The sequence below is a fragment of the Mustela nivalis genome (assembly GCF_964662115.1).
Source record: "Mustela nivalis genome assembly, chromosome: 2".
NCBI lineage: Eukaryota > Metazoa > Chordata > Mammalia > Carnivora > Mustelidae > Mustela > Mustela nivalis.
In genome coordinates this window covers 52,989,341-53,015,297 of record NC_139021.1, presented here as the reverse complement: position 1 = coordinate 53,015,297, position 25,957 = coordinate 52,989,341, and the positions used below count along the sequence as shown (strand labels likewise).

General features: G+C 38.8%; 1 protein-coding gene across 10 annotated transcripts in view; it reads right to left on the bottom strand.

Moving 5' to 3' along the window:
- The window catches only part of LOC309859038 (tumor protein D52), a 211,291-nt gene that overhangs the window by 88,025 nt on the left and 97,309 nt on the right, over positions 1–25,957 (bottom strand). For 8 of the 10 annotated variants that reach the window (XM_082719446.1, XM_082719451.1, XM_082719454.1 and 5 more), the window contains one exon: positions 21,574–24,299. In XM_082719446.1, coding sequence (XP_082575572.1) covers positions 24,180–24,299 — 120 coding nt within the window. In that variant the 3' untranslated portion in view covers positions 21,574–24,179. Of the gene's footprint in view, positions 1–19,132; positions 24,300–25,957 lie in introns of those variants that run through there. The other 2 variants (XM_082719450.1, XM_082719453.1) reach the window with 1 other exon arrangement.

Genomic DNA, 25,957 nt, shown 5'->3' with positions numbered 1-25,957 from the left:
TGTAGCAATTTACAATGCCACTAACAGTGTATAGGGTTCCCTTTTCTCTACATCTTCACGACACTTGTTATTTCTTATTTTTTTGATAATAGCTAGCAATATCTCACTGTAGTTTTGCTTTGTATTTCCCTTATGATTAACTATGATGAGCATTTTTTTATATACTTGTGGGTCAACCATATGTCTTCTTTAGAGAAATGTCTATTTAGAATTTAGAAATGTCTATTTAGAATTTAGAATGCTATTGAGTTATATGAGTTCTTTATATATTTTTAATATTAGCCTCTTATCAGACATAGGACTTGTAAATATTTTTCTCCCATTTAGTAGGATGACTTTCATTGTGCTGATGGTTTCCTTTCTTTGCTATAAGAAACTTTTCAGTTTGATGTAGTCCCACTTGTTTATTTTTGCTTTTGCTGTTTTTCCCTTTGGTGTCAAATTCAAAAAATTATCACCAAGACCTATGTCAAGGAGGCTACCACCTATGTTTTCTTCTAGGAGATTTATGGGTTCACAGTCGTTAATACATTTTGAGTTACTTTTTTGTGTATGCTGAAAGACAGTAGTCAAGTTTCAGTCTTTTGCATGTGGCTGTACAGTTTTCCATCACCACTTATTCCACTTAGCATCATGCCCTCAAGGTCCATCAATGTTGTTGCAAATGGCAAGATTTCCCTTGTTTATTCTTGTCTCTTTTGCCATAAATTAACTAAACATCTATGTGTGGGTTTATTTCTAGCTCTCTATTCTGTCCCATTGGTCTGTCTGTTTTTAATGCCCATAACATACTGTTTTGATTACTATAGCTTTGTAATATAGTTTGAAACCAGAGACTGGTGTGTCCAGGTTTGTTCTTTTTTTTTTTTTTTTTTCCAAGATTGCTTTGGCTATTCAGGGTATGAATAATTATATTTTAAAAGAGATTTTAAATTCAAATACTGTTTGAATTTTAAATACTGTTTTATGTTCCATTATTTTTGCTTCATTTCACAATAGAAGTCAATGTATTTTCTGTAAGTGAAATAATTTTACCACAAGCCTAAGACCCTTGGATTAACCTGAATTTGTTTTTAAATTGTACACTTACTATTCTATTTGGATGCTATGTCAAGTAATCAGACAAGCTCTCCTTCAAAAATCATAATCAAGAACCATTTCTGAATTCCTCATTTACTTGTCAAATGTTGTCTAAAAATAATAAATGTAGCCTCAATCCACATTGACAACAACATTGTGAACTCCTTTTATGCTGATGCAGACAGCACAGGCTGTAGACACACAGTCACCCGCTGGGTATAACATGGAGTTCAGTCTAACCCTGGTTATGGAAAATATTTCTATAAAGCTATAAGTTGTAATAGATAAAACAGGTACCTTAGAGGTGACTGTTTCCTTTAAGAATTAGTCACAGAATTCAGATTCCCTAAGTATCCCTGTTATTCTACTGTACCATTTTTTCCCTTTGAGGCCTAAAAGTTGAACAGGACTGTCCTGGTGGAATGGGGGAAGGTGAAGGGATTACATATATAGCAAACAGTATCACTTTAATTTATTTTATTAAATGTGTTCAGTATTGAGTGCCTGTCATGTACCAGGCTCTATTAGAACCTTGATGTAAAAATATGTAAAATGGTAGGGAATACAGAGTTATGCCAACATGATAACGGAGATTAGGGGCCAAAAACTTGCTGTAAACAACTTTTACCCTCACATTACGTTGTAAAGAGTCTTGTACTGTAGGCTAAGTGGCATTGGATTCAAAAGAGGTGTGCCATTAATGGGGTAACAGTACTTGTTCCTTGTTTTAAAAAGAAAACTTTGATAGCTGTATGTAAGATGGACCAGAGAGAGAGGGAAAATGAAAAGTGAACTATTAAGAGTGTCCTCCAGTTAGCTAGGATAGAGATGATAAAGGACTTACACCGAAGCAGTGGCCATAAGAATATAGCCTAAGGAAAAAAGAGACATTTACCAAATAGCACAGGAGATGTTTGACCTCTAACTGGCTACAGAAAGTAAGGCAGAAAGGCAGCCATGAATGAGGTATAAGAGCAGTACAGTAACAGAGTTAGTTAGTTTTGCACATATGAGTTCATGATACCCATAAAATTTCAGGGAATACTGGCTATCTGATAGGTAGTTAAAGATAACGGTGCAAAGGGGCACCTGGGTGCCTCAGTCGGTTAAGTATCAGACTCTTGATTTCAGTCAGCTCATGATCTCAGCATCATGAGACCGAGCCCCCATATCAGCTCCACATTCAGTGGAGTGTCTACTCCCTCTGCCCTTCTACCCCCATCATACCCTGCCAAAATAAATAAATAAATCTTTAAAAAAAAAGAAATAATGGTACACATATTTATGTACATACTAACATAAATTTACACATTTACAGTGATATTATATAGAGATATTAGTTCTTCAAAATAAACATATCAAGTGCTAACTAATAATTTCTACATAGGACTAATTTTTCTTTGTATTACTTATTATAGAAAATCTAGGATGTGAAGTCCATGTATTCTTTTTTTAAATTTATTTATTTTAAATTAAATTTATTTATTTTCAGCATAACAGTATTCATTATTTTTTCACCACACCCAGTGCTCCATGCAATCCGTGTCCTCTGTAATACCCACCACCTGGTACCCCAACCTCCCACCCGCCTCGCCACTTCAAACCCCTCAGATTGTTTTTCAGAGTCCATAGTCTCTCATGATTCACCTCCCCTTCCAATTTCCCCCAACTCCCTTTTCCTCTCTAACTCCCCATGTACTCCATGCTATTTGTTATCCTCCACAAATAAGTGAAACCATATGATAATTGACTCTCTCTGCTTATTTCACTCAGCATAATCTCTTCAAGTCCCGTCCATGTTGCTACAAAAGTTGGGTATTCATCCTTTCTGATGGAGGCATAATACTTCATAGTGTATATGGACCACATTTTCCTTATCCATTCGTCCATTGAAGGGCATCTTGGTTCTTTCCACAGCTTGGCGACCGTGGCCATTGCTGCTATAAACACTGGGGTACAGATGGCCCTTCTTTTCACGACATCTGTATCTTTGGGGTAAATTCTCAGGAGTGCAATTGCAGGATCATAGGGAAGTTCCATTTTTAATTTCTTGAGGTATCTCCACACTGTTCTCCAAAGAGGCTGCACCAACTTGCATTTCCACCAACAGTGTAAGAGGGTTCCCCTTTCTCCACATCCCCTCCAATACATGTTGTTTCCTGTCTTGTTAATTTTGGCCATTCTAACTGGTGTAAGGTGATATCTCAATGTGGTTTTAATTTCAATCTCCCTGAGGGCTAGTGATGATGAACATTTTTTCATGTGTCTGATGGCAATTTGTATGTCTTCATTGGAGAAGTTTCTGTTCATATCCTCTGCCCATTTTTTGATATGATTGCCTGTTTTGTGTGTGTTGAGTTTGAGGAGTTCATTATAGATCCTGGGTATCAACCTTTTGTTTGTACTGTCATTTGCATTAAAGTTTCAATGTATATTAACTATATATAACTTTCATGCATATGAAGACATTTAATGTATAGCTTGGAATTAGAGGCTATTAGTGCTAAAAGAAACATGAAATATCAACTAGTCCAACTACCACACTTTACAGGCAAGTACCATACCTGCTATTCAAAACTACATAATATGGCTAAACAGTGATTCTTAAATGCAAGCTGCTTTGGAAGCTAGAAAGTAGATAAAACAATATTTTAAAACTTAAAGAAAACATACAGCAGAATAACAGAAATACTCAAGAAACTTCAGTTTTATGACCAACTCTGCCAATAAATAGCTAAAAAAATCTTGAGGAACTTGTAGGTCTTAAATTTGTCTTCTCATTTGTAAAAGAAAAAAAATGGATTGGATAACTAAAAATTTTATTAATAGGAATTCTTAAATATTCTACAATATAAAAAGGATTTTCTAAAGTAATAAACATTATAAATGAGGACAAATTCCTAGTACATATTGGAACATATGCTCAACGATTTCTTTTTTTTTTGTTTAAGATTTTATTTATTTATTTGACAGACAGAGATCACAAGTAGGCAGAGAGGCAGTCAGAAAGAGAGGAGGAAGCAGGCTCCCTGCTGAGCAGAGAGCCCGATGTGGGGCTGATCCCAGGACCCCGGGATCATGACCTGAGCCAAAGGCAGAGGCTTTAACCCACTGAGCCATCCAGGCGCCCCTGCTCAACGATTTCTTAGTGAAGAGGCATGATAAGGAAAAAAAAAGTTTAGAAATCTCTATAATAGGGGCATCTGGGTGGCTCAGTGGGTTAAAGCCGCTGCCTTCCGCTCAGGTCATGATCCCAGGGTCCTGGGATCGAGCCCCGCATCGGGCTGTCTGCTCCGCAGAGAGCCTGCGTCCTCCTCTCTCTCTCTCTGCCTGCCTCTCTGCCTATTTGTGATCTCTGTCAAATAAATAAATAAAATCTTAAAAAAAAAAATCTCTATAATAGAGATACACCATAGTAGCAGGAGAATAATTATGTTCAACAGAGAGAAACGGAATTACAGGAGGAGGCTGGATAATCAGTGGCTGTCTGTCCCTCTCTCTGATATGAGCTTGAGCCACACCCTCACAGATGCTGGGAGGCAAGTGGAGAGATGGACACAATCTGGGACCAAAGGATGCTTTAAAGGTTTCTAATAAGACAGAAGTTGCCTGACCAAAAGATAAGGCATGGAGATATATACACAGAACTGTACTTTCAACCATTCTGGGATATCAGACACTTCTAAAACTGAATTAAATGTCATGTTCTAAGATCCTATACAGTTTCTTTCTTTTAATTGAAGTATAATTAACATACAGTGCCATATTAGTTTCAGGTACACCATGTAATGATTCAACAGTTCTATACATTACTCAGTGCTCATCATGGTAAGCGTACTCTTAATCCCACAAATCTGTTTTCCCCACCCCCACCCACTTCTCTTTTGGCAACCACCACTTTGTTCTCTGTATTTAAGAGTCTGGGTTTGTTTGGGGGTTTTTTGTCTCTTTTTTCTTTGTTCATTTGTTTTGTTTCTCAAATTCCACATAAGTGAAATCATACGGTATCTGTCATTCTCTGACTTATTTCACTTAGTATTATATCTTCTAGTTGTAGTACTATGCAACTTCTTTAATAACAGTCATCACATTTAAAATCAATTATCAAATGTTTGTCTTCTTTGCTCTACTTTGAGACAGAAAAGGAGATATCTGCTATGTTCACTACTAAAAAAGTTTACATGAATATATTATCTTAGTTCCTGGAAGCCAAATAAATAGGATGGATGTATTTCCTGACTATTCTAAAAAGACATTTCTGAAATCAATTTCCATCCTATCCAAGGCACCACCCTTTTCTGTTACCCATGTTCCAATGTTTAACAAACTCGATGGTCAAAACATGTTTTCAGGAATCTGCTAAAAAATGCACCGCAGGGGCACCTGGGTGGCTCAGTGGGTGAAAGCCTCTGCCTTCGGCTCAGGTCATGATCCCAGGGTCCTGGAATAGAACCCCGCATTGGGCTCTCTGCTCAGCAGGGAGCCTGCTTCTTCCTCTCTCTCTCTGCCTGCCTCTCTCTACCTACTTGTAATCTCTGTCTGTCAAATTTTTTTTTAAAGACTCTTAAAGACTCAATTTGCTTCCACTCAGAATAGAGGCTTATGGTGGGGGCGGGGCGAGGGAGAGGGGGAGTGGGTGGGAGGAGGAGTCATATGATTAATGGGAGTTTGAGCTCAGGCCCATTCCCTGAACTCACTGTGGTTATCTCTTCAGTTCTAGAATGCATAATGGGAATAGATTTACTCAGCAACTGGCAGAATGCCCACCTTAGTTCCTTAATCTGTGGAGTGAGGGCTATTAAGGTAGGAAAGGAGAAGTGGAAAATACCAGAACTTCTCCTATCTAAAGTACAAGTAAATTGAAGGCAATACTACATTCCTGGAGGCACCGCAAGGATTAGTGCCAAGGACCTAGAAGATACAGGGCTGGTGATTTCTACCACATCCCCACTTAACTTGCCTATGTGGCCCTGTAGAAAACCAACAGGTCCTAGATAATGGCAATTTATTATCACAAACTTAATGAAGTGGTAACTCCCACTGCAGCTGTTGTTCCAGATGTGATTTCAAGGCTGGAGGGAATCAAATATCCCCCAGCACCTGGTATGTACTAACTGATCTGAAAAATGCTTTCTTTTTCTAGATCTGCTAATAAAGACTACACACCTCAGGTTTATACCAATTCACCAGCTCTGTGTCAAACTGGTCGACAAGGACTTTGCCATTTCATTCCACTGGATATTGTGTTGGTGTGTCACACAAACCTATTGGACCCGGAAGCAGAAAGCTGCAACTACTCTAGACACATGTATTCCGGAGGGTGGGAAGTAAGTCTCACAAAAATGCTGGGCCTTGGTGAAATTCCTAGGAGGCCAGTAGTCTGGGACATGTCAAGATGCCCATTTTTCCCACTAAGAACAACGCACAGTACTTACTGGGTCTTTTTGGATTTTGGAGGCAACAAATACCTTATTTGGACATTCTTCTCCAACCCTTTCACCAAAGTAACACAAAAAGCAGCCAGTTTTGAGGGGGGTGCTCAGAAGAAGACAAAGCTCTGCAATAGGCCCAGACTACCAGGCAAGCTACTCTATCACTTGGGGTTTATGACCTGGCAGATGTGGTAGTGTTTCAAGTTTCTGTAGCAGAAAGAGATGTAGAATGGAGACTTTGCCAGACCTCTCTAGGCGAATCATAATGCAGAGTTGGAGCGGTCCTGAAGGACATTGGTAAAAGAACAGCACCCCAGTGGGCAGAACTGTGAGCAGTGTACTTGATGGCTTTGCCTGGAAGGAAAGACAGTCTAAAATACAGATCTATAGTAATTTGTGTAAAGTGACTAATGATTTTGCTGGATGGTCAGGGATTTAGAAGGGACATGAATGAGAAATAGATGACAAGACAAGGTCTGGGAAAGAGATATGTGGATGGTTTTCCCTGAATGGGCAGAGTGAGAAAATAAATCAGTCACATGTAATAATTTCTTCAGCAGAAGGAATGTGAATAATCAGGGGATGATAATCGGTCCTATGGATGCCAATTTCCTTCCCCAGCTATTCCTGTCCCCACAAATGGACTCAAAATAAAAGCCGCTCAGCAGCAGGGATGTGCTTCTGTCTCAGTGGTAGAGGGGGTATCTCAACATGTCCCGGACTATTAGCCAAGGAAAAATTTCACCAAGGTGGCAAGTCCCTGAATTTTTATGATGGAGGTTACACATGGATTCAGAAACATTCAGAAACACTGACTCATACTGATTTAGCTATAGCCACTGCTAAATGACCAATCTGCCAACAGCAGAGACCAACAGCAAGCTTCCAATACAGCATCATTCCCTGAAATTATCATATGGCTACCTGGCTGCAGGTTACAGTGGGCCATTCTATATCGAAAGGACAGTGATATATGATCACTGGAATAAACACTTACTCTAAATATAGATTTGCCTTTCCTACTCACAAAGCTTCTGTCAAAACTTAGAGACTCCCTTATTCATTGTCCTGGTATTCTACACAGCAGCTTCTAACCAAAGAAATCATTTTATAAGAAATGATGTGTGATAATGGGCTCAAGACTATGGAATTCACTGATCTTACCAGTGCTGGGCCTGGCAGACTAGTGAAATAATCTTTAAAAACAAAACAAAACAAAACAAAAACTTTCTATTTGAGATCATTGTAAATTCCCATGTGATTAAAAGAAATAATACATAGAGATCCCTTCCAACCTTTTACCCAGTTCTCTCAAGGTTAACATCTAAGATCATATAAGATACCACAACCAGGAAACTGACATTGATAAAATTCACCAATAATATTCAGATTCTACCAGTTTTATATGCAATTACTTGTATGTATATTTAGTTCTTCACAACTTTATCCCATGTGAAGACTCACGTATTCACCACAGTTACAGGACAGTGCCTTCACTGCACAGATCCCTCGTGTTGCCCTTCTGTAACTCCCCATCTTCCTTCTGACCACCACCCCTACCTCTAACTCTTAGCAACCACTGATCTCTTCTCCATCTCAATAATTCTGGGATTTCAAGAATGTCACTAACAGTCTTAAACCGGCTTTTTTCATTCAGCATAACACTCCTGAGAGTCATTCAAGTTGTTCTGTGTATTAATTGTTTGTTCCTTTTTCCTTCTAAGTAGTATTCCATAGTATGGATGGACCACAGTTGGCTTTATCATTCAACAGCTGGAGAACACCTGGGCTATTTCCAGTTTTTGGCTATTACAAATAAAGCTGCTATGGACATTTATGTACAAGTTTTTATATGAACATGAGTTTTCATCTCTCTGGGATAAACACTCTGTGCACTAGTGTACACATATCTTTTCGGATAGAACCCAACATTTCAATTTGGGTAACTGACCAGAGAGGAGCTGCTGAACTGCTGACTTCTGAGAATGAAGTCCACCATTCATTATCTGCCAGTGGCCAAGAACAGAATGCTTGAAAAAAACAAGGCAAAACCCAAAAAGAATCAACTGTTTAGTTTTATTCCCAAATCCCTACAAACCACGTTCCACTCAACTATGATAGTTTCCTTTATTTCCTTTATTATTTAATGCCAACAGATATAAACAAACTTAAGGGGCATAGTCATTTTATTAAAAATATTACACTACAGGAATGCCTGGCTGGCTCAGTTGGTACAGCATGTGACTCTTGATCTTGGGGTTGTGAGTTCCAGCCCCGTGTTGGGTGTAGAAATTACTTAAAATAAAAAACTCTTTGGCGCACTGGGTGGCTCTGTCAGTTAAATGTCCGACTCTTGATCCCAGCTCAGGTCTTTATCTCAGGGTGCTGAGTTCAAGCTCTACGGTAGTCTCCACAATGGGTATGGAGCTACTTTAAAAAAAGAAAAAAAAAAAGGAGAAATAGAGTCTTAAAAAACACTTTAAAACATTTTCTAAATTAGTATATAATTAAAAGAGGAAATTTTAATATAATCTTTAAAAGAAAAATAAAACCCAAACACCTTAAAAGAATGGAGATTTCTGAGCACAAGCAAATTAATAAAGATTCACTAAGTTAATACTGACTTGGGAAGTCATAAAAGACTCTCACAGGGTATGATCATATCATATGACCATCCATGAAACAAAATACCTACAGGATATATTCAGATTATATTTATCTTTTCTTTTAGGAAATGTATAGTATTATTTATATTACGGATGTTGACTTTCCCCTAGAGATTTATACCTACCTCAATTCACTTTTTTAACATTTTTATATTAACTGGTAATTTTCTTTAAATATGCTTTGAAAATGTTAAGACTCCACTGTGAAACTAAAGACCTCAAAAGATTTTTCTTACAAACTTAAGGATAACTCACCTAGAATTTCATAATGTAAAAACCAGCTGGCACCACAGCTAAAACCATAAATATTTTTCAACCTACTTTTACATAATTCCTTTTTAAAGCATTAGTATAATTTTTAAAGTTGTCAATATAAAATAGTGAGAAAACAAGTTAAATAAAACTGTAGAATATTGCTACTATATGAACTTAGTAGGCTTAAAACTTACACTAAAAATAAGAATTTTTCCCTTCATATTAAAACAAATCCTTTAAATAAGCTTTATGTTGTATTTTTCTAGTGTTCTGAAAGGATAAAATATCTGATTCATATATTCTGCCTTCTGGAACATTCCAGCATCTTGAAATAAAAAATATCAATAAGAAATATCCATGAAAAAGTGAAAAATAACATTTTTAAAAATCTGCATGAAACCTAATATATTGCTAAAATAAAACTGTCTTGTAACACCAGTATTCTACATAAACTAAAATAGTAAAATGTTATTCTCTATCTTAAAAGAATAAAATGTTCTAATGTGTAGTGCCTTGCAAACCATTTTCCCATGTGCTGAAAAGTCATATGCTACCCTCTACCGTTAAGAAAGAGTATTAGTCACAAAGCAGAAAACCAATTATTTGCTCAACTATTGCCACCTTGTGGCTATAAAATAGGTCATCTGCTATTGCAGAGCTTCAGTTGACTTATTAACACATTTACAAATCTCTATTGTCTAAGTGACACAAGAGCATCAGAGGTTTTAAAGTATTTCTTTAAAAAAAAAAAAAAAGAGGGGGGGTGCCTGGGTGGCTCAGTGGGTTAAGCCTCTGCCTTCAGCTCAGGTCATGATCCCAGGGTCCAGGGATGAAGCGCCAAATTGGCTTCTCTGCTCAGCAGGGAGCCATCTTCCCCCTCTCTCTGCCTGCCTCTCCGCCTACTTGTGATCTCTTTCTCTCTCTCTCTCTCTGTCAAATAAATAAATAAAATCTTTAAAAAAATTAAAAATTTAAATTTAAATTTAAAAAAGAGGGAAAAGTATCTAAGTTAAAAACATATACTTAGCACATACCTACCTAGTCCTCTAAACATAAGAATGTGTTATGTTGGTTACAAAAGTGAGAGGAACTGGTCCCTACCCTGAAAAACCGAACAAATAAAAAACTAATTGAAGAGATAGCTGTGTAAACCAGTAATAAAGGTAATAAACCAAAGAAAAACAGAAATGGGTAAGTGAGCATGGAATGAATATGGCACCTACAAACCCGCATACCAAACAATGGCATTTCAGGTCATTTAAATTTGAGATTCCTTTAGCTAGTAGATTCAGTGAAATCTTAGGATAAGTATTTCATGATGAACAGCCTTCATTAAATTCCTGTCCGCAGGGGAAGTTTCCTCTGGAGGATAACCTGCCTGGCTCGTACGGAGAATCACTTACTTCCAAGGTGCGCATACACACACTGAAGTCAGCACTCTAAGGATAAGAATGAAATCAACAGGTAAAATTTCAACCTATATAGTTGACTATACATATATATTGTTAAATCCAGTAGTTGGCCAACCAAGATATTATAAATGTACAGGCTTAATACTAATATAAATCAACAAATATAAATCAACAAATATATATCCAACCCCTAACGTATATAAAGGATGAATAAAAAATGATCCCTGATCTCCAGGAACTACAATCTAAAACACAGGATAGAACGAGTTCTTAAATGACTTCAATATAACTTAAGAGTTGTGTGTGTACCATAAAGGGAATATAAAACAAAGCTTCAGGACATTCGAAAGGAGTTTCATCTGGTTAATGAGACAATAAACACCTAATGGAAGAGATGATTTTTATAATAGAATTTGCAGGCAGGGAAACTAATTCCTGGGGAAAGAGCAAAGATAAAGAAACAATGATTTGTTTGGGTAACAGTGAACTATTTATTTCCACACAGAAAAATTTTTGAGCAGAAACCATGCATAGATGAAAATTACATAAAGCCCCAAAATATATGTCATAAAGGTAGTATTTTGTTAGGATAAGTCTATTTTATGGTTCAAATTTATAGCATTTGCTTATTATGAAGTCAAAAAAATGTGAAAATGCAGTTATTTTCATAAAAAGCACAAGATGAACGCCCAAAGAACAAATAATCCAATTAAGAAATGGGCAGAGGACATGAACAGACATTTATGCAAAGAGACATCCAAATAGCCAACACACACATGAAGAAGTGCTCAACATCACTCGGCTTCAGGGAAATATAAATCAAAATCACGAGATACCACCTCACACCAGTCAGAATGGCTAAAATTAACAAGTCAGGAAATGACAGATGCTGGGGAGGATACGGAGAAAGGGGAACCCTCCTACACTGTTGGTGGGAATGCAAGCTGGTGCAGCCACTCTGGAAAACAGCATGGAGGTTCCTCAAAAAGTTGAAAATAGAGCGACCCTATAACCCAGTAATCACACTACTGGATATTTACCCTAAAGATACAAATGTAGTGATCTGAAAAGGCACATGCACCCAAATGTTTATAGCAGCAATGTTCCCAATAGCCAAATTATGGAAAGAACCTAGATGTCCATCAACAGATGAATGGATAAAGATGTGGTGTGTGTGTATGTGCATATATATATGTATGTGTACATATACATATACACACATACATATACACATACATACAATGGAATATTATGGAATAGAATACACATATATACAATGGAATATTATGCAGCCACCAAAAGAAATGAAATTTTGCCATTTGCAACGACATGGATCGAACTAGAGGGTATTATGCTTAGCGAAATAAGTCAATCAGAGAAAGACAATTATCATAAGATCTCCCTGGTATGAGGAAGTTGAGATGCAGAGTCGGGGATTTGGGGGATAGGGAAGGAAAAAATGAAACAAGATGGGATTGAGAGGGAGACAAACCAAAAGAGACTCAATCTCACAAAACAAACGGAGGGTTGCTGGGAGTGGGGGGGTAGGGATAGGGTTGTTGGGTTATGGACATTGGGGAGGGTATATGCTATGGTGAGTGCTCTGAAGTGTGTAAGCCTGACAATTCAAAGATCTGTATCCCTGGGGCAAATAATACATTATATGTTAATTAAAATAATTATTAATTTTTAAAAAGCACAAGTTGGTATCAGTGGTGAGGAATAACAACCCTAGTTCCCAATTTCTGTATTTTGTTTTGACAGCTCAATATCCATAAATACCCCACATGGGAAAAAAATATCCCACATGGATAGAGGTGAGGAAACAGGCATTGTCATGTGCTCTAAGAGGGAGGTGGTACAAACAGGTTTGTCTATCAAAACTGGGGGTTCCTGGGTGGCTCAGTCATTAAGTGTCTGCCTTCATGATTCCAGGATTCTGGGATCGAGACCCACATCAGGCTCCCTGCTCAGTGGGAAGCCTGCTTCTCCCTCTCTCACTTCTCCTGCTTGTGTCCCTTCTCTCACTATCTCTCTCTGTCAAATAAATAAATAAAATCTTAAAAAAAAAAAAAAACAGCCTCAATTGCCTGGATACTTCGATCTAGCATATATCACATAAGCATGCAAAAAATATGTAAATACTCACTGCAGCACAGTCTGTATTTAAAAAAAAAAAAAAAAAAAAACAACAAAACAGAAAACCACCTAGAAGCTCATTAATGAAGGCCTGGTTAAATCAATTATGCTACATCCATACCATGGAATACCAAGCAAATTTTTTTCAATGAGGTAATAATAATTATATATATATATATATAATGTGTAATATACATTACACATATATAATAAGGAAAAATATTCCTAGTTATACTTACCTAAAAGCAGCAACTCTCAGGAATAGCAACTAAACTATACTGAGTGCTTATTAAGCACCAGGCATTTGTGCTAAGTGTTTATTTATTTATTTTTATTTAAAGATATTTATTTACTTATTTATTTGAGAGAGAGAGAGTATAAGAGGGGAGAAGGTCAGAGGGAGAAGCAGACTCCCTGCAGAACTGAGAGCCCGATGCTGGACTTGATTCCGAGACTCCAGGATCATGACCTGAGCCGAAGGCAGTGGCTTAACCCACTGAGCCACTCAGGTGCCCCTGTGCTAAGTGTTTAAATAATAAATTCATTTAATCTCATAACAACCTCATGACAAAGTATTTTTTCAAGAAAAAGGAAAAGAAGATATAGAGATATTAAGTAATTTCCCAAGAAAACACAGCTAGTAAATGACGAAAGAACCAGGATTCAAACCAAAACTGAGTCCAGAGCTTATACTCTTCTACAGGAATAATATAATTCAAAACAGTACCAACCAATTTGAGTTTGGATGTAGAAATTACTTAAAAATAAAATCTTTAGGGGCCCCTGGGTGGCTCATTCAGTTAAGTGTCTGACTTTAGCTCAGGTCATGACCTCAGAGTCCTGGGATGGAGCCCCCTGACAGGCTCTGCACCCAGCAGGGAGTCAACTTCTCCCTCTTCCTCTGCCCCTCCCTCCACGGTTTTTCCTCTCTCTCTCAAAAAAATAAATAAATTTTTTAAAAAATCATATCAAATCAAATCAAATCTTTACAGGTGCCTGTAAGGTGGCTCAGTCAGTTAAGCGTGTGACTCTTTTTTTTTTTTTTAAGATTTTATTTATTTGACAGACAGAGATCACAAGTAGGCAGAGAGGCAGGCAGAGAGAGAGGGGGAAGACGGCTCCCCGCTGAGCAGAGAGCCGGATGGGGCCGATCCAAGGACCGGGAGAGGCCCAACCCACTGAGCCACCCAGGCACCCCAAGTATTTGACTCTTAATTTTGGCTCAGGTCATCATCTCAGAGTCATGAGATCCTGCCCCATGTTGGGTTCTACACTGGAAAAAGCCTGCTTAAAATCTCTTTCCCTCTTCCTTTACCCCTCCCTTGCTTTCTCGTTCTCAAAAAAACCCCCAAAAACCACCACCACCACCAACAAAAACACTTTCAAATTATTCCCTATGATCTCATTTGCTATTCAAAAAAAAAAAAAAGAAACAAACAAACAAACACAAAAACAAAAACAAAACAAATACATTCTCCAGCCTGAAAAGTGAGGAAAAGGAATGGGAGGCGTTTACATTTTCCATTATAATCTTCAATGCTACTTGAACTTTCTTTTTACAGTAAGCAAATATTATTTTTATACTTTTTCAAAAATTTTGACCATACAACAAAGATGAACTTCATTCATCTTGTAAACTCAAGATACTCTCCAATTCATTAGATCCAGAAACTTCAAAAAGTGGAAGTTTCTTCATAAAGTTGAATCTCTTTTAACATCTCTCAACTGCTCATATTCATCATCATAAATATAAGTCAGAAAACCACTAAAAACTCCAATAAACCCTTTAATTAATTAAAATTAATATGGTATTTTCAGTTTCTTTACTTTTAAAATTGTTTCTTCCTCAATTATTATTCTGGACAAGCACACCTAACTGATATGCTAATATGTAAATGCTAAAATATGTACTATTCTTAGCTATACAACTGTTTGTGAGCAATAACACACATCTCAATTCAAAGACAACCCAGGCAAAATTAACATACGAAACAATAGATGTAGGCAAGAATATGGAGAAAAGGGGAAGGCTCCTACACTGTTGGTGAGGGTGCAAACTGGTGCAGCCACTCTGGAAAACAGAATGGAGCTTCCTCAAAAACTTAAAAGTAGAACCATCCTACAATTGAGCAACTGCACTACTAGGTTTTTACCCAAAAGATACAAAATTACAGATAGGAAGGGATACATCCACCACAATGTTTATAGCAACATTATCAATGATAACCAAGCCACTGAAAGAGCCCAAGTCCAATGACTGATGAATGGATAAAGATGTGGTATAGTGGAATATTACTCAGCCATCAAAAACAATGAAATTGGGGCACCTGGGTGGCTCAGTGGGTTAAGCCGCTGCCTTCGGCTCAGGTCATGATCTCAGGGTCCTAGGATCGAGTCCCACATTGGGCTCTCTGCTCAGCGGGGAGCCTGCTTCCTCCTCTCTCTCTGCCTGCCTCTCTGCCTACTTGTGATCTCTGTCAAATAAATAAGTAAAATCTTTAAAAAAAAAAAAAAGAAATCTTGCCATTTGCAAGGATGGGTTTAGAGTGTATTATGCTAAGTGAAAAATACCAAATGATTTCATTAGGAATCTAGGCAACAGAACAGATGAATGTGTGGGAAGGGAAGAAAATAAGAGGGGAGAGGGGAAAGCAAATCATAAGAAACTCTTAATGATAAAGAACTGAGGGTGGATAGAGGGCGGTGAGTAAGGGATGGATTAAATAGGTGATGGCTATTAAGGCGGGCACCTGTAATGATGTAAGTGATGAGTCACTAAATTCTCCTCCTAAAAGCCATACTACACTACATGCTAACTAACTAGAATTTAAATAAAAATATAGAAGGAAAACAAAGACAGCCCAGGTACAATGAAGTTCAAATATGCACTATGTGTACTATTCACTCATTCACCCATTTGGCAAATACTTATTAGTGCCCACTAAAGGTCAAGCACTGTGCTAGGTGCTGGGGATATAACAGAACAAGACAGACAAGGTCTCTACCCTTTGAAATTTATATTCTAGTGGGGTAAAAAGCCAGGAAAAGCTTTATTCTGAAGTATGCACATGTTACTCAGGAACCACTAGTTAACATACTAATGATCACAAATGACCTTAAATTAGAAAAAAAACAGAATGGCATGTACATTTTTTTTAACTTAAAGTTTAATTTTTATTAATTATTTAGGAAAGCAGTGGGATTTCATTCAAAGAACTGTGCAATCCTGGAAGCATCTCTCTCTGTGAAACTATTCCTTGAAGACAGGAGACTGGAGGAGAAATGGCTTAGGACACAAAGCTAAAATGTACTAAGTTAAAGCTTACTCTGCAGCAGTCCCTGGACTGAGAGCAATTTCAAATGTATTATTTCAGGGTGCCTGGGTGGCTCAGTGGTTAAGTGTCTGCCTTCGGCTCAGGTTATGATCCTAGAGTCCTGGGATTGACCCCTACATCAGGCTCCCTGCTCAGCGGAAAGCCTGCTTCGCCCTCTCCCACTCCCCCTGCTTGTGTTCCCTCTCTCACTGTGTCCTTCTCTGTCAAATACATAAAAAATCTTTTTTAAAAAAATGTATTATTTCATGCAAACTCCACCATAACCCCAGAGTACTATGCCCACTTTGAGATAAGAAAGCAAACTAAGATAGGCTAATTAACTTGCCCAAAATTAACGGGTAAGATGGCTGCACTGACTGGGTCCTGAATGGCAGCAGGCTGGTAATGGAGAGATGTAGGCAGTGTGAAGAAGGGCTTATAAGATTCTCAAGCAAAGCAAAAAAGAGCATCTCATTAAGTCTGATTACACAGCCCAACTTTGGGAAGTTAACTCTGTCCACTGAGTATAATGACCACTGGAGTCAGTGGCATCAATTAAGAATGAGTAAAGGTTTCCACATAACTGGAAATGTTCCAAAGCTAAGAGCTCTTAGAATGGAGACTACAACCCAGCCTCCTGACACCCTCCACTCCAAGGAATTTTCCTTCCTTCCATTAAACAGTAAAGTTGAAAAATCTTGAATATGTGAACCGCAAGTCACAAATATGTTTGTTGTTTTTTTTAAAAGAAGAGCCCACCTTGGTGTTCGAATTCACTCTGAGATCATGATCTGAGCTGAGATCAAGAGTCGGACACTTAACTGACTGAGCCACCCAGGCACCCCATAACCAAATACATTTAACCTCCATCTCGTAAATAATGTTTTCTAAACTGTGTTAGGAAAAGAAAAAGTGCTCGGAGAGACTCTACTCAGTCTAAACTGGAATGAACAATTCTAAGAGCTGTGCGGGACTTCCAAGAAACACTCCAGCCTCCTCTTGGAAAAACCAAAGGGAAAGGAAGGCAATGGAATCCAGATCATGCTCAAATACTTTAGTTGTTTCCTTCAGTAAACAAACATTTTTAACCATGTGAAACCCCCAAGTATGATCGCCATATGGCGTTTCAAACAGTCTGCCTATGATGTTGTAATTTCACTCTTGCCACAATTAACTCAGCGGTTGAGAATTATTTTCTGGTAGTTTCTGAATGTGTCTGGAATGTGGTAATAAAGCATGCAGGAAGGGGTGTAAGTGCGAAATGTTGGAAGATGAGAAATAAGGAAATCCCTTACCTATAAATGTATTTTGGGGAAGGGAAATGTGAATTATATTTATACATTTCCTACTTTACCAAACTTAATCTTCACATCCACCAAGGATGAATTTAAATCCATCTATTAGTCAGTTTCAGGTCAGTCACCAGCATCCTTTTAGAATTTTATGATTTTCTCAGGTATGATAGACAAAAATGCACCCCCCTTCCCAATATGTCCATATCCTAATCCCTGGAATTTGTGATTATGTTACCTTCCATAACAAAGGAAAATTAAATTGCACATGGAATTAAGGTTGCTAATCGGTTAACTTTAAAACAGGGAGATTATTCTGCATTATCTGGGTGAGTTCAAAGTAATCACAACAGGCTTGTAACTGGAAGAGAGGTCAGACTGATATGATGTGAGGACTCAATCTACTGTTGCTGGCTTTAAAAATGATAGAAGGAGGGCAGTAAGTCAAGGATCGCATCCATCCTCTACACGCTGGAAAGGCAAAGAACAGATCCCACCCAGAACCTACAGAGAGGAACAAAACCTTCCAACACCTTGACTGGAGCCCACTGACACATCAATCAGACTTCTCACCTACAGCACTAAACATAATAAACCTGTGTTGTCTTAAGCCACTAAACTTGTGGTAGCTTGTTATGGAAGCAAATAGAAAACTAATAAAACGGGCTTCTTCTAATCCTTGGATTTTAGGAAAGTTTTGCCATTAGTAACTATTAACAATTACTATTAAATTCCTGGTAGTTTTCTATAATCCAGGACACTGCCAGGCTCTGAACTGTTGGGTGCTGGTCTCCAAAGAAATGCGTACAGAAATTGAGAGCGTTTATTTTTATATAATTTAACACTGCCAAACATCCAATTTCATGTCTATTGAATCTAATAAAAAACTGTGACTCGTATTTATGCCGATCTCCTCCATTTCACTTATCCAGTAATTCTACCCTATTTTTACAAAGTATCGCCTGAAACATGTGGAATTTTTTTTTTTTTTTTTTTTTTTTTGGTCATTTACAGAAAAGGAAAGCAAAGCACTGACCGGTTAACTCATCTGCTCAAGTTCACAGAGACAGTAATTCTCTTTCAACTATTCACTGAATTAAGTATTTATAAAGAGCGCTGCACGCCAGCCGCCAAGCTCCATGCTGGAACTTCCTGGGTCTAAAAAACTGGCCGGCAGAGACCCCGTCCTTCCCCGGTGTGAGTCCACTTCGTCTCTGAGACCCAGGAGTCGCCCCAGACCGCTCACGGGCAGCGCTCCCTGCTGGTTTCCCGTCCAGCACTCACCCAGGAAGATGGGCGCAAAGGAGTGCGGACAACGCAGGTCCAGCACGTACCTGCCGCACAGAAGTACCACAAATGGAGAAAAACACCAACCCCTAGCTCTCTTCGGACTAGCCTGCCGCAAGGCCAAGACACACCCCAGATCCTAGCTCCACCCCTACCCCAGGCTCCGCCCCGACTCCCACACCACCCGCCCGGGCTCCCCTCAAACCCCAGCCGCAGCCGGGTCCCACGCGTCTCCGGCGAGCTCCCGCCACTCACGGTCTTCTCCCCGAGCTCCGCCTTCCGCCACAGCTTCGAATGCCGCTCCAGAGCGCTCGCGAAGCCGCCTTGGCGCATTTTAGGCTCTGTGGAATCGGAACTCTCACTCCCGGAGCTACTCTCGGTGCCTGCGCCTCGACAGGGCCGAGAAAGGAGAAACACTCGCCGGAGCTGGCTCTCGGCAGTGACGGCACGGGTCCTACACAGCGCCGCCATGACGGTTCCGCAACCTTTGACCTTGGACCTCTCCGCAGGCGCAGAGGCCACGGGGCGGAGCAACGAATGGTCCACCCTCCTCCGGAGCGCGGGCGGGTCGCTTGTGTAGGCAGCGGGCGTGCGGAGAAATGGTTATACTAAAATCGGCGAATTATATCGGTGGTGCCTAGGGGTCCTCTACTGGCTGCGATCTGCTAGGTTTTTCATGGAAAGTGTTTTTGACTTGCAGGAATTTCGTTCCTCAGAGCATCGTTTGGCCCTTGTCCTCCTGCAAATTCTGGTATTACGTCTGGGACGTGCTAGCCCCACCTCATGGGCTTTTACCCGGATGGCCGCAAGGCTTGTTTTTCGGGTCTCTGCTCAGAGGTTCTCCGTGATTACCTTATTTGGAACTGGAACCCCAAACACATTGTCGGATTCCCCGGGTTTCCTTTGCACCATTTAGCATTCTTAATATTGCTATAATTGCTTATTGCATAATTGCTATTAAGTTTACTTAATACCGTTTCTCTTTGCTTTCCCAAATTTGTAAACTCTTGGCTGTTGGATCCCTGACACCGGGCACACAGTGGGGTTCAGTGAACTTGTGTGGAATCCTGGGTCCAAGTTTGTCTTTTGCAGCCTCTTCTGAGATCCACTGACATTCAAAAATTAATCTAAGACGTTTTTGTCACCTATAGGTAGCTACAATTCCTTCTAAGTAATTACATTTCGGAGTGTGCACCAGAGACTCCCACCCTCATTCATGATTTTCTCCCTTTTCCTCGTCAATGTTAATTCCCAGAATTTGCCCACCCTTTTCAAAACCAAGTGTTGATAAACGAAACTGTCCATCTATCTTCTATCAGTTTTATATTAATCCACAGTTATTTTAGGGGAGATGACAAGGCCCTTTACAGTTCATTTGCAAGTATTTTGACAGAAGGAATTTTTATGTGACCACAGCCCTTTTTTAGTAGTATCTGACTACAGGGGCGCCTCGGTGGCTCAGTTGGTTGGGCGACTGTCTTCGGCTCAGGTCATGACCCTGGAGTCCCCGGATTGAGTCCCCCATCAGGCTCCCTTGCTTGGCAGGGAGTCTGCTTCTCCCTCTAACCCTCCCCCTTCTCATGCTCTCCACATTAACCTTGGAACGGTGTGTAATTGTATGCACCACGCAATTTAGTACTACTAGCCAATTAGGGTAATCCTTACATAAGTTCACGAGGGTGCTTAAGAAAGACTCTACTCCAGGGTGTTCTCCTTCTTGGCACTTAAGCCATTTATTTTCTTTGACCATTAATGAAGTCTTACCCGAGACATTTTTGTTATCTGTGGCAATTGCTACTTATACTTCCCTTCAGGAAAAAGTGGTAAATTGTAAAGAGCATTGGCCAGTGACCTCTGACTGTAATCCTGACCTCTGGCACATCAATTTAAGGTTGATTTAGCTTCCTCACTTATAAAGCCAAGTCATTAGCTTAGAGAATTGATCCTAAAAACCAAAAAGAACAAAGCATGGTGAAATGGAGTGTTAAAGCAAAAAATCATACCCTCTTACAAATATTCCAACAAAATTGGTGTTGTGTTTTTCACTGTATGCTAGGAAAACCACCAAATTACAAGAATCACACTACCAAACCACCTCACTCCATAATCAAAATTGTGTATGAGAGTTGGCAAGAAATTTAGTCACCAAGTAGCATTTATGTTAAATACGAAATCCTGGGCAGTGGTAGGTACTTGCTGCCCCTGCCCTCTGAAGTCTTATAAACTAAGAGTTGTTTCTACTCATTCTGATTTTAGTTCATTTTGATTTCAGAGTCTGAATAATATGGACATTAATTGTATAAGGTTTGCAGGTTTACTGAAAAGTGGTAACTGCTTTATATTAAGTCTAACCCAACACAGTCTCTATAATTAATCCAATTACAATAGGTCGGTCGCAAATTAATCACCAAATGTTTCTTTGGTATGGGCAAGAAAATCTGATTTTTCATCTGGGTCTTAAAAGCTATAAAGAAACACATGTGGTGTTGACATGGGACCTTATGCAGCATCTCTACATACATAAACCAAATAGTCACTTAGAATAAACATGTAGCTTGTTCAGTTTTGATACACTAATTCCAGAGAGCTACTTACGGGTTTTTTCCCATATCTAAATTTCCAAGTGTCTGGAGAAAAGTTGTAATAATGGACTCACCTCTTTCCCTGACACATAATACATACAAAAAGAACCCATACCCAAATTACAGAATTTTTATTGTTTTCAAATACTTTACAAAAAGAAAAAAAAAATACAGTGTGCATTTCATGATAAACAAATCCAGAAACAGTGATTCCAAATTAAAGGTGTTTTCTCCTTCTCTATTTCAGTAGTTTGAATTACTAAAAGAATAATGCAGTGAATTCTCTCTTCCATAATTTACTTTGGAATTTACTCTTGCTTTATTTCCCACAAACTCCATGGGTTAATTTCAGGGATTTCCTTCTTTCACACTTGTTCACTTGAACATCTGAGATTTCACTCTCAAGTTACTGTTTTCTTTCAGTGTCAAACACAAAATTCAATAGCGTGACCAGGACCTCTCTGGTATTTTTAATAATTACTGTGTTCCAAATCTCTTAAATATCTGTGAATTCATAATATTGAATCTTCCACAATGACTACTTTGAATAGTATTTCTACCTCCATATGTTTATCTAAATTCAATCTTTCACTACTTTTTACTACTACTTTTAAGATGCAGAGTACTTTGCAAAAGATTAAATCATTTGAAATTAAATAAAGGTAGATGTCTGGAAAAGCCATTCTCCCAATTTCTTTCATGACCATCACCAAGTACCCACATAGTACCATCCCGTTTTCCATTCCTTAGTCTATCATTTCTCATTATAAAGCAGAGATCTGAATATATTCCATTCAGCTAAAGGTGAAAGATAGTAACAGGGCAGGACACCAAAAAACAATGTGATGAAAAGAGGATTTTGTGATTTAAAAAAAAAAAAAAAAAGACTGGTTGGAAAAAAAATAATTTAACAGTTATGATGAGTAACCACAGTATTTCTATAAAAAGACAAATTTTTACAGATCCAGTCCTCCAGGACAGCACTTCAACAACTGGGCAACTGCCTTAAAGTCTCTTAAAGGAAATAATATATATGTTAGTCTAACACCATTAAGCAGTGATTTAAAGCAGATAGTTAAAAAAAAAAAAGTTATGTTTGTTGTTTTTTTGTTTTGTTTTGTTTTGTTTTTTTGCATAGACACCAGTTGATTATTTAATACAAGCTGTTTCCAGACCCGTGGTCTCACAATAAATATTGAGACCTATACGACTCATATACAGAATTTATTAAGCTTTTCACATTTAATAGAGCATTATTTCTGGTTGCATCTAAAAATGCTATAACAAAAACTCTAGCAATCAAGAATGGCAGCATGTTACTTATAACAACCAACACTTGTGGCTTTTCAAATTTGGTTTTCGTAAGATAATTTATCCTGAAGTAAATCTAGTCATGCTTTAAAAAAAAAAAAAAAAAAAAAAAGCCTCAGGTCACTCCAAGCTTGGCAATTAACATTTGGCATAAACAATACGAAAACAATTACAGCTTGATAAATAACAAATACAACATTATAGGCCATAACCATATACGGAATAATGAAAGGTCATAGTGACAAGTAAGTAACTAATTAGAAGAGAGTACCTTGGCCTCCATGCAGATAATTCTAGAGGCTTTGGTTCATTCAGCCCTGCCATTTTTTTCAAAGTAGAGGGGCAATGTCTACAGTATCACTTATGCATTAAATCCTCAGGAGTTACCACTAACCCCTTAGTATAAAATCTTTTCAAGTTATATTAGTCATACAACTTTGTGTGCTCATTTTTAAATGGTGCTAAATGAATTATATGAAGACAGCAACATTCCCCCTAATGTGATTGATTTTAGCATTTTTACAGCTACTGAGATCTAAACAATGGTCAAGCTTTTGAATGGAACAGGTGATGAGTGTTCCTATTCCAACCTACTGGTAATTAGGAGACAGCCTGAATCAAAATGTTATTTTGCAACCTACTCTGAAACTAGAAATTTAGTCTCATGACAAGTAAGTCAAGAGAAGTGGCATAATAACAAATACACTGAACGGGTTATTATCACAATTGGTGACAAGAATGTGAGGGTTCTGCTCTCAAGTCACCTAGGACTCTGAACCGCCACACATGTCATCACTTACCAAACTGTAACAAACTGGAAGTCGAGCTAATTTATTTATACTTAGTCTGCTGTCTTCAGACACACAAGATACAAGATACCTTCTACCAGAACAATGTTTATTCAAGAAACATTTTCTGTAGCTGGTCGTTCTCCCCTTGGAGCTAAAGAAAATTGTGCCAAAACTTGTAATAACCAGGATTCAGGAAATTTTAAAGAAAATTTTAGTTAACAATCAAATACCCAGAGGTTCAAGAAGGAGACAAGAAAATCGTATTGAAGACAAAGATCAAAGTGGCATCCCAGATCCACAGCAATTTTGTAAAGGAGGAAAGCAGTATGATAACCTGAAGCTTCTTAGATCATTCTAATGAGGATCCCAGGGATTACATGTGTTGTTGTTGTTATTGTTTTTTTATAATAGTGTTTCCTAAATCAGGGCCCTTAAATGCACATTAGAGAGTGAAGATAGTTTTATTTTGTTCAACCCACAAACTATTTGGTCAAATGAATACGTAAAGCTAAGTGAAAGCACATCTGGTGGAAATTCACGGCGACGACTGTTGACAAGACGTGCTTGGGATCTTGCTTGCAGCATCTGGCAGTGGGTAGCCGAACAAAGGTGAGGGCCTCACGGGTTTGCCTGCGTCTGTTCTGGAAGAGGCTCTGGGGCGCCAGCACTGGCATTTGCCGTTGAATTCAAGACTTCTCCAAAATCCCCGCCAGCTGGCTTGGTTCCCCCTACTTTAGACTTAAAAAAAAAAAAAAAAAAAAAAAAAAAGTTCAAAAAGGACAAGACATCATGAAACATAAACTCAGCTGACTCTGCAAAAAAGTAACTCAAATTTTACTTTGAGGATCAAATCCATCCAGAACCTGCTAGCCCAGCGAAGGTCATATAGGCCCAGAATTTAAGTACTGCTGCGGTGTTCCCGCGCAGTTAAACAGAAAGCCGTGCAGGGTCCTCTGCGGGAATACTCAGATTGGTAGATGCTACCAATCCTCTTTTTTCCCATCTGCTCATCGTTCCTCCCAGGAAAATCTGTCCAAAAAACTTCTGAAGACCTATTACTCTCAAATATCTATTGGAAGTCTCTCTATATTTGGAAAACACTTTAGCTCCATCAGACTGTTCATTCAGCTACATTCATTCAAGAAATACTGAATCTGGGGTGCCTGGGTGGCTCAGTGGGTTAAAGCCTTTGCCTTCGGCTCAGGTCATGATCCCAGGGTCCTGGGATTGAGCCTCTACTGAGCAGAGAGCCTGCTTCCTCCTCTCTCTCTGCCTGCCTCTCTGCCTACTTGTAATCTCTGCCTGTCAAGTAAATAAATAAATAATCTTAAAAAAAAAAAAAAAGAAAAGAAAAGAACTACTGAATCTGACAAGCAAAGAAATTGATCTGTTTTTCCCAGTTACAGCATAAAACCTAATGTGCTGCTACTTACAGTGTGGTGCAAGGATCCCCAGACTGACTCAGTGCCCCCTGGGAGCCTGTTAGACATGTAGGCTCAGCCCAGTCTCCCCACCTCCATCTAGAGATCTCCAGGGGCTTCCTAGACAAGTTACAGGGTGTGAAGCACTACTCCAATTTATCTGGCCTGAAATTTTGTCAGTGAACATCTGTCTGTATGAATAGGTCTGCCTTACATTTGTATCATACTTTATGCTTTTCAAAACCCTTATGTCATTTCATCCTTAACAACACTGACCTATCTATGCTCTCTGTTACATCTCCTTACTGCCCGACGGGACAGCTGACTAATATTAGGAAACGTTAATCAGTAACCCACAAAGCAACTCACGGTAGGTTTAGCTTGCCCCTGCTCTTAGTTGAATCGTAACTGACTAGCCACATTATCAGCTGGAATCTAGCTGAAATTTTCTCTCACTCTCTTTGGTTTCCCATCCACGATCCCTAAATTGTTTGGAAAATCTGCACGACTTTTGTCCACTGCATATTTACTAATTTATTAAAACACATTCCTTTATTACAGGAAAAGTTTAAGACCCTTGCAATTCAACACGTCTAATGCAGGACTCCTTCCACAACTGGTCCTTTCTCTATTCTTCCTTAAGACTTTAATTGGCTGTAGCAGCTACCTAGTTGGCCCAGTCGGATACCTGGGAGAGAATCCTTGATCCTTCTCTCTTGTGCCACATCCAATCCAAGGGCGACTTTCAAGCTGTCATTTCTAAATTCTAAACATCTCTGAAACCTGTCCCATGGGCACTACCTTAACTCACCCCACCACCATCTTGGCATAATTCCTTTGTCCTAACTAGTCTTCTGACGCCAGTCTTCGTTCCCTCAGCTCTGCAGGGCACCAGTAATCTTTCCAAAATGCACAGCATACACTACCCACACTGTTTGAAATCCATTAAGGGCGTCCCATTGCCCCAAGTCCAAA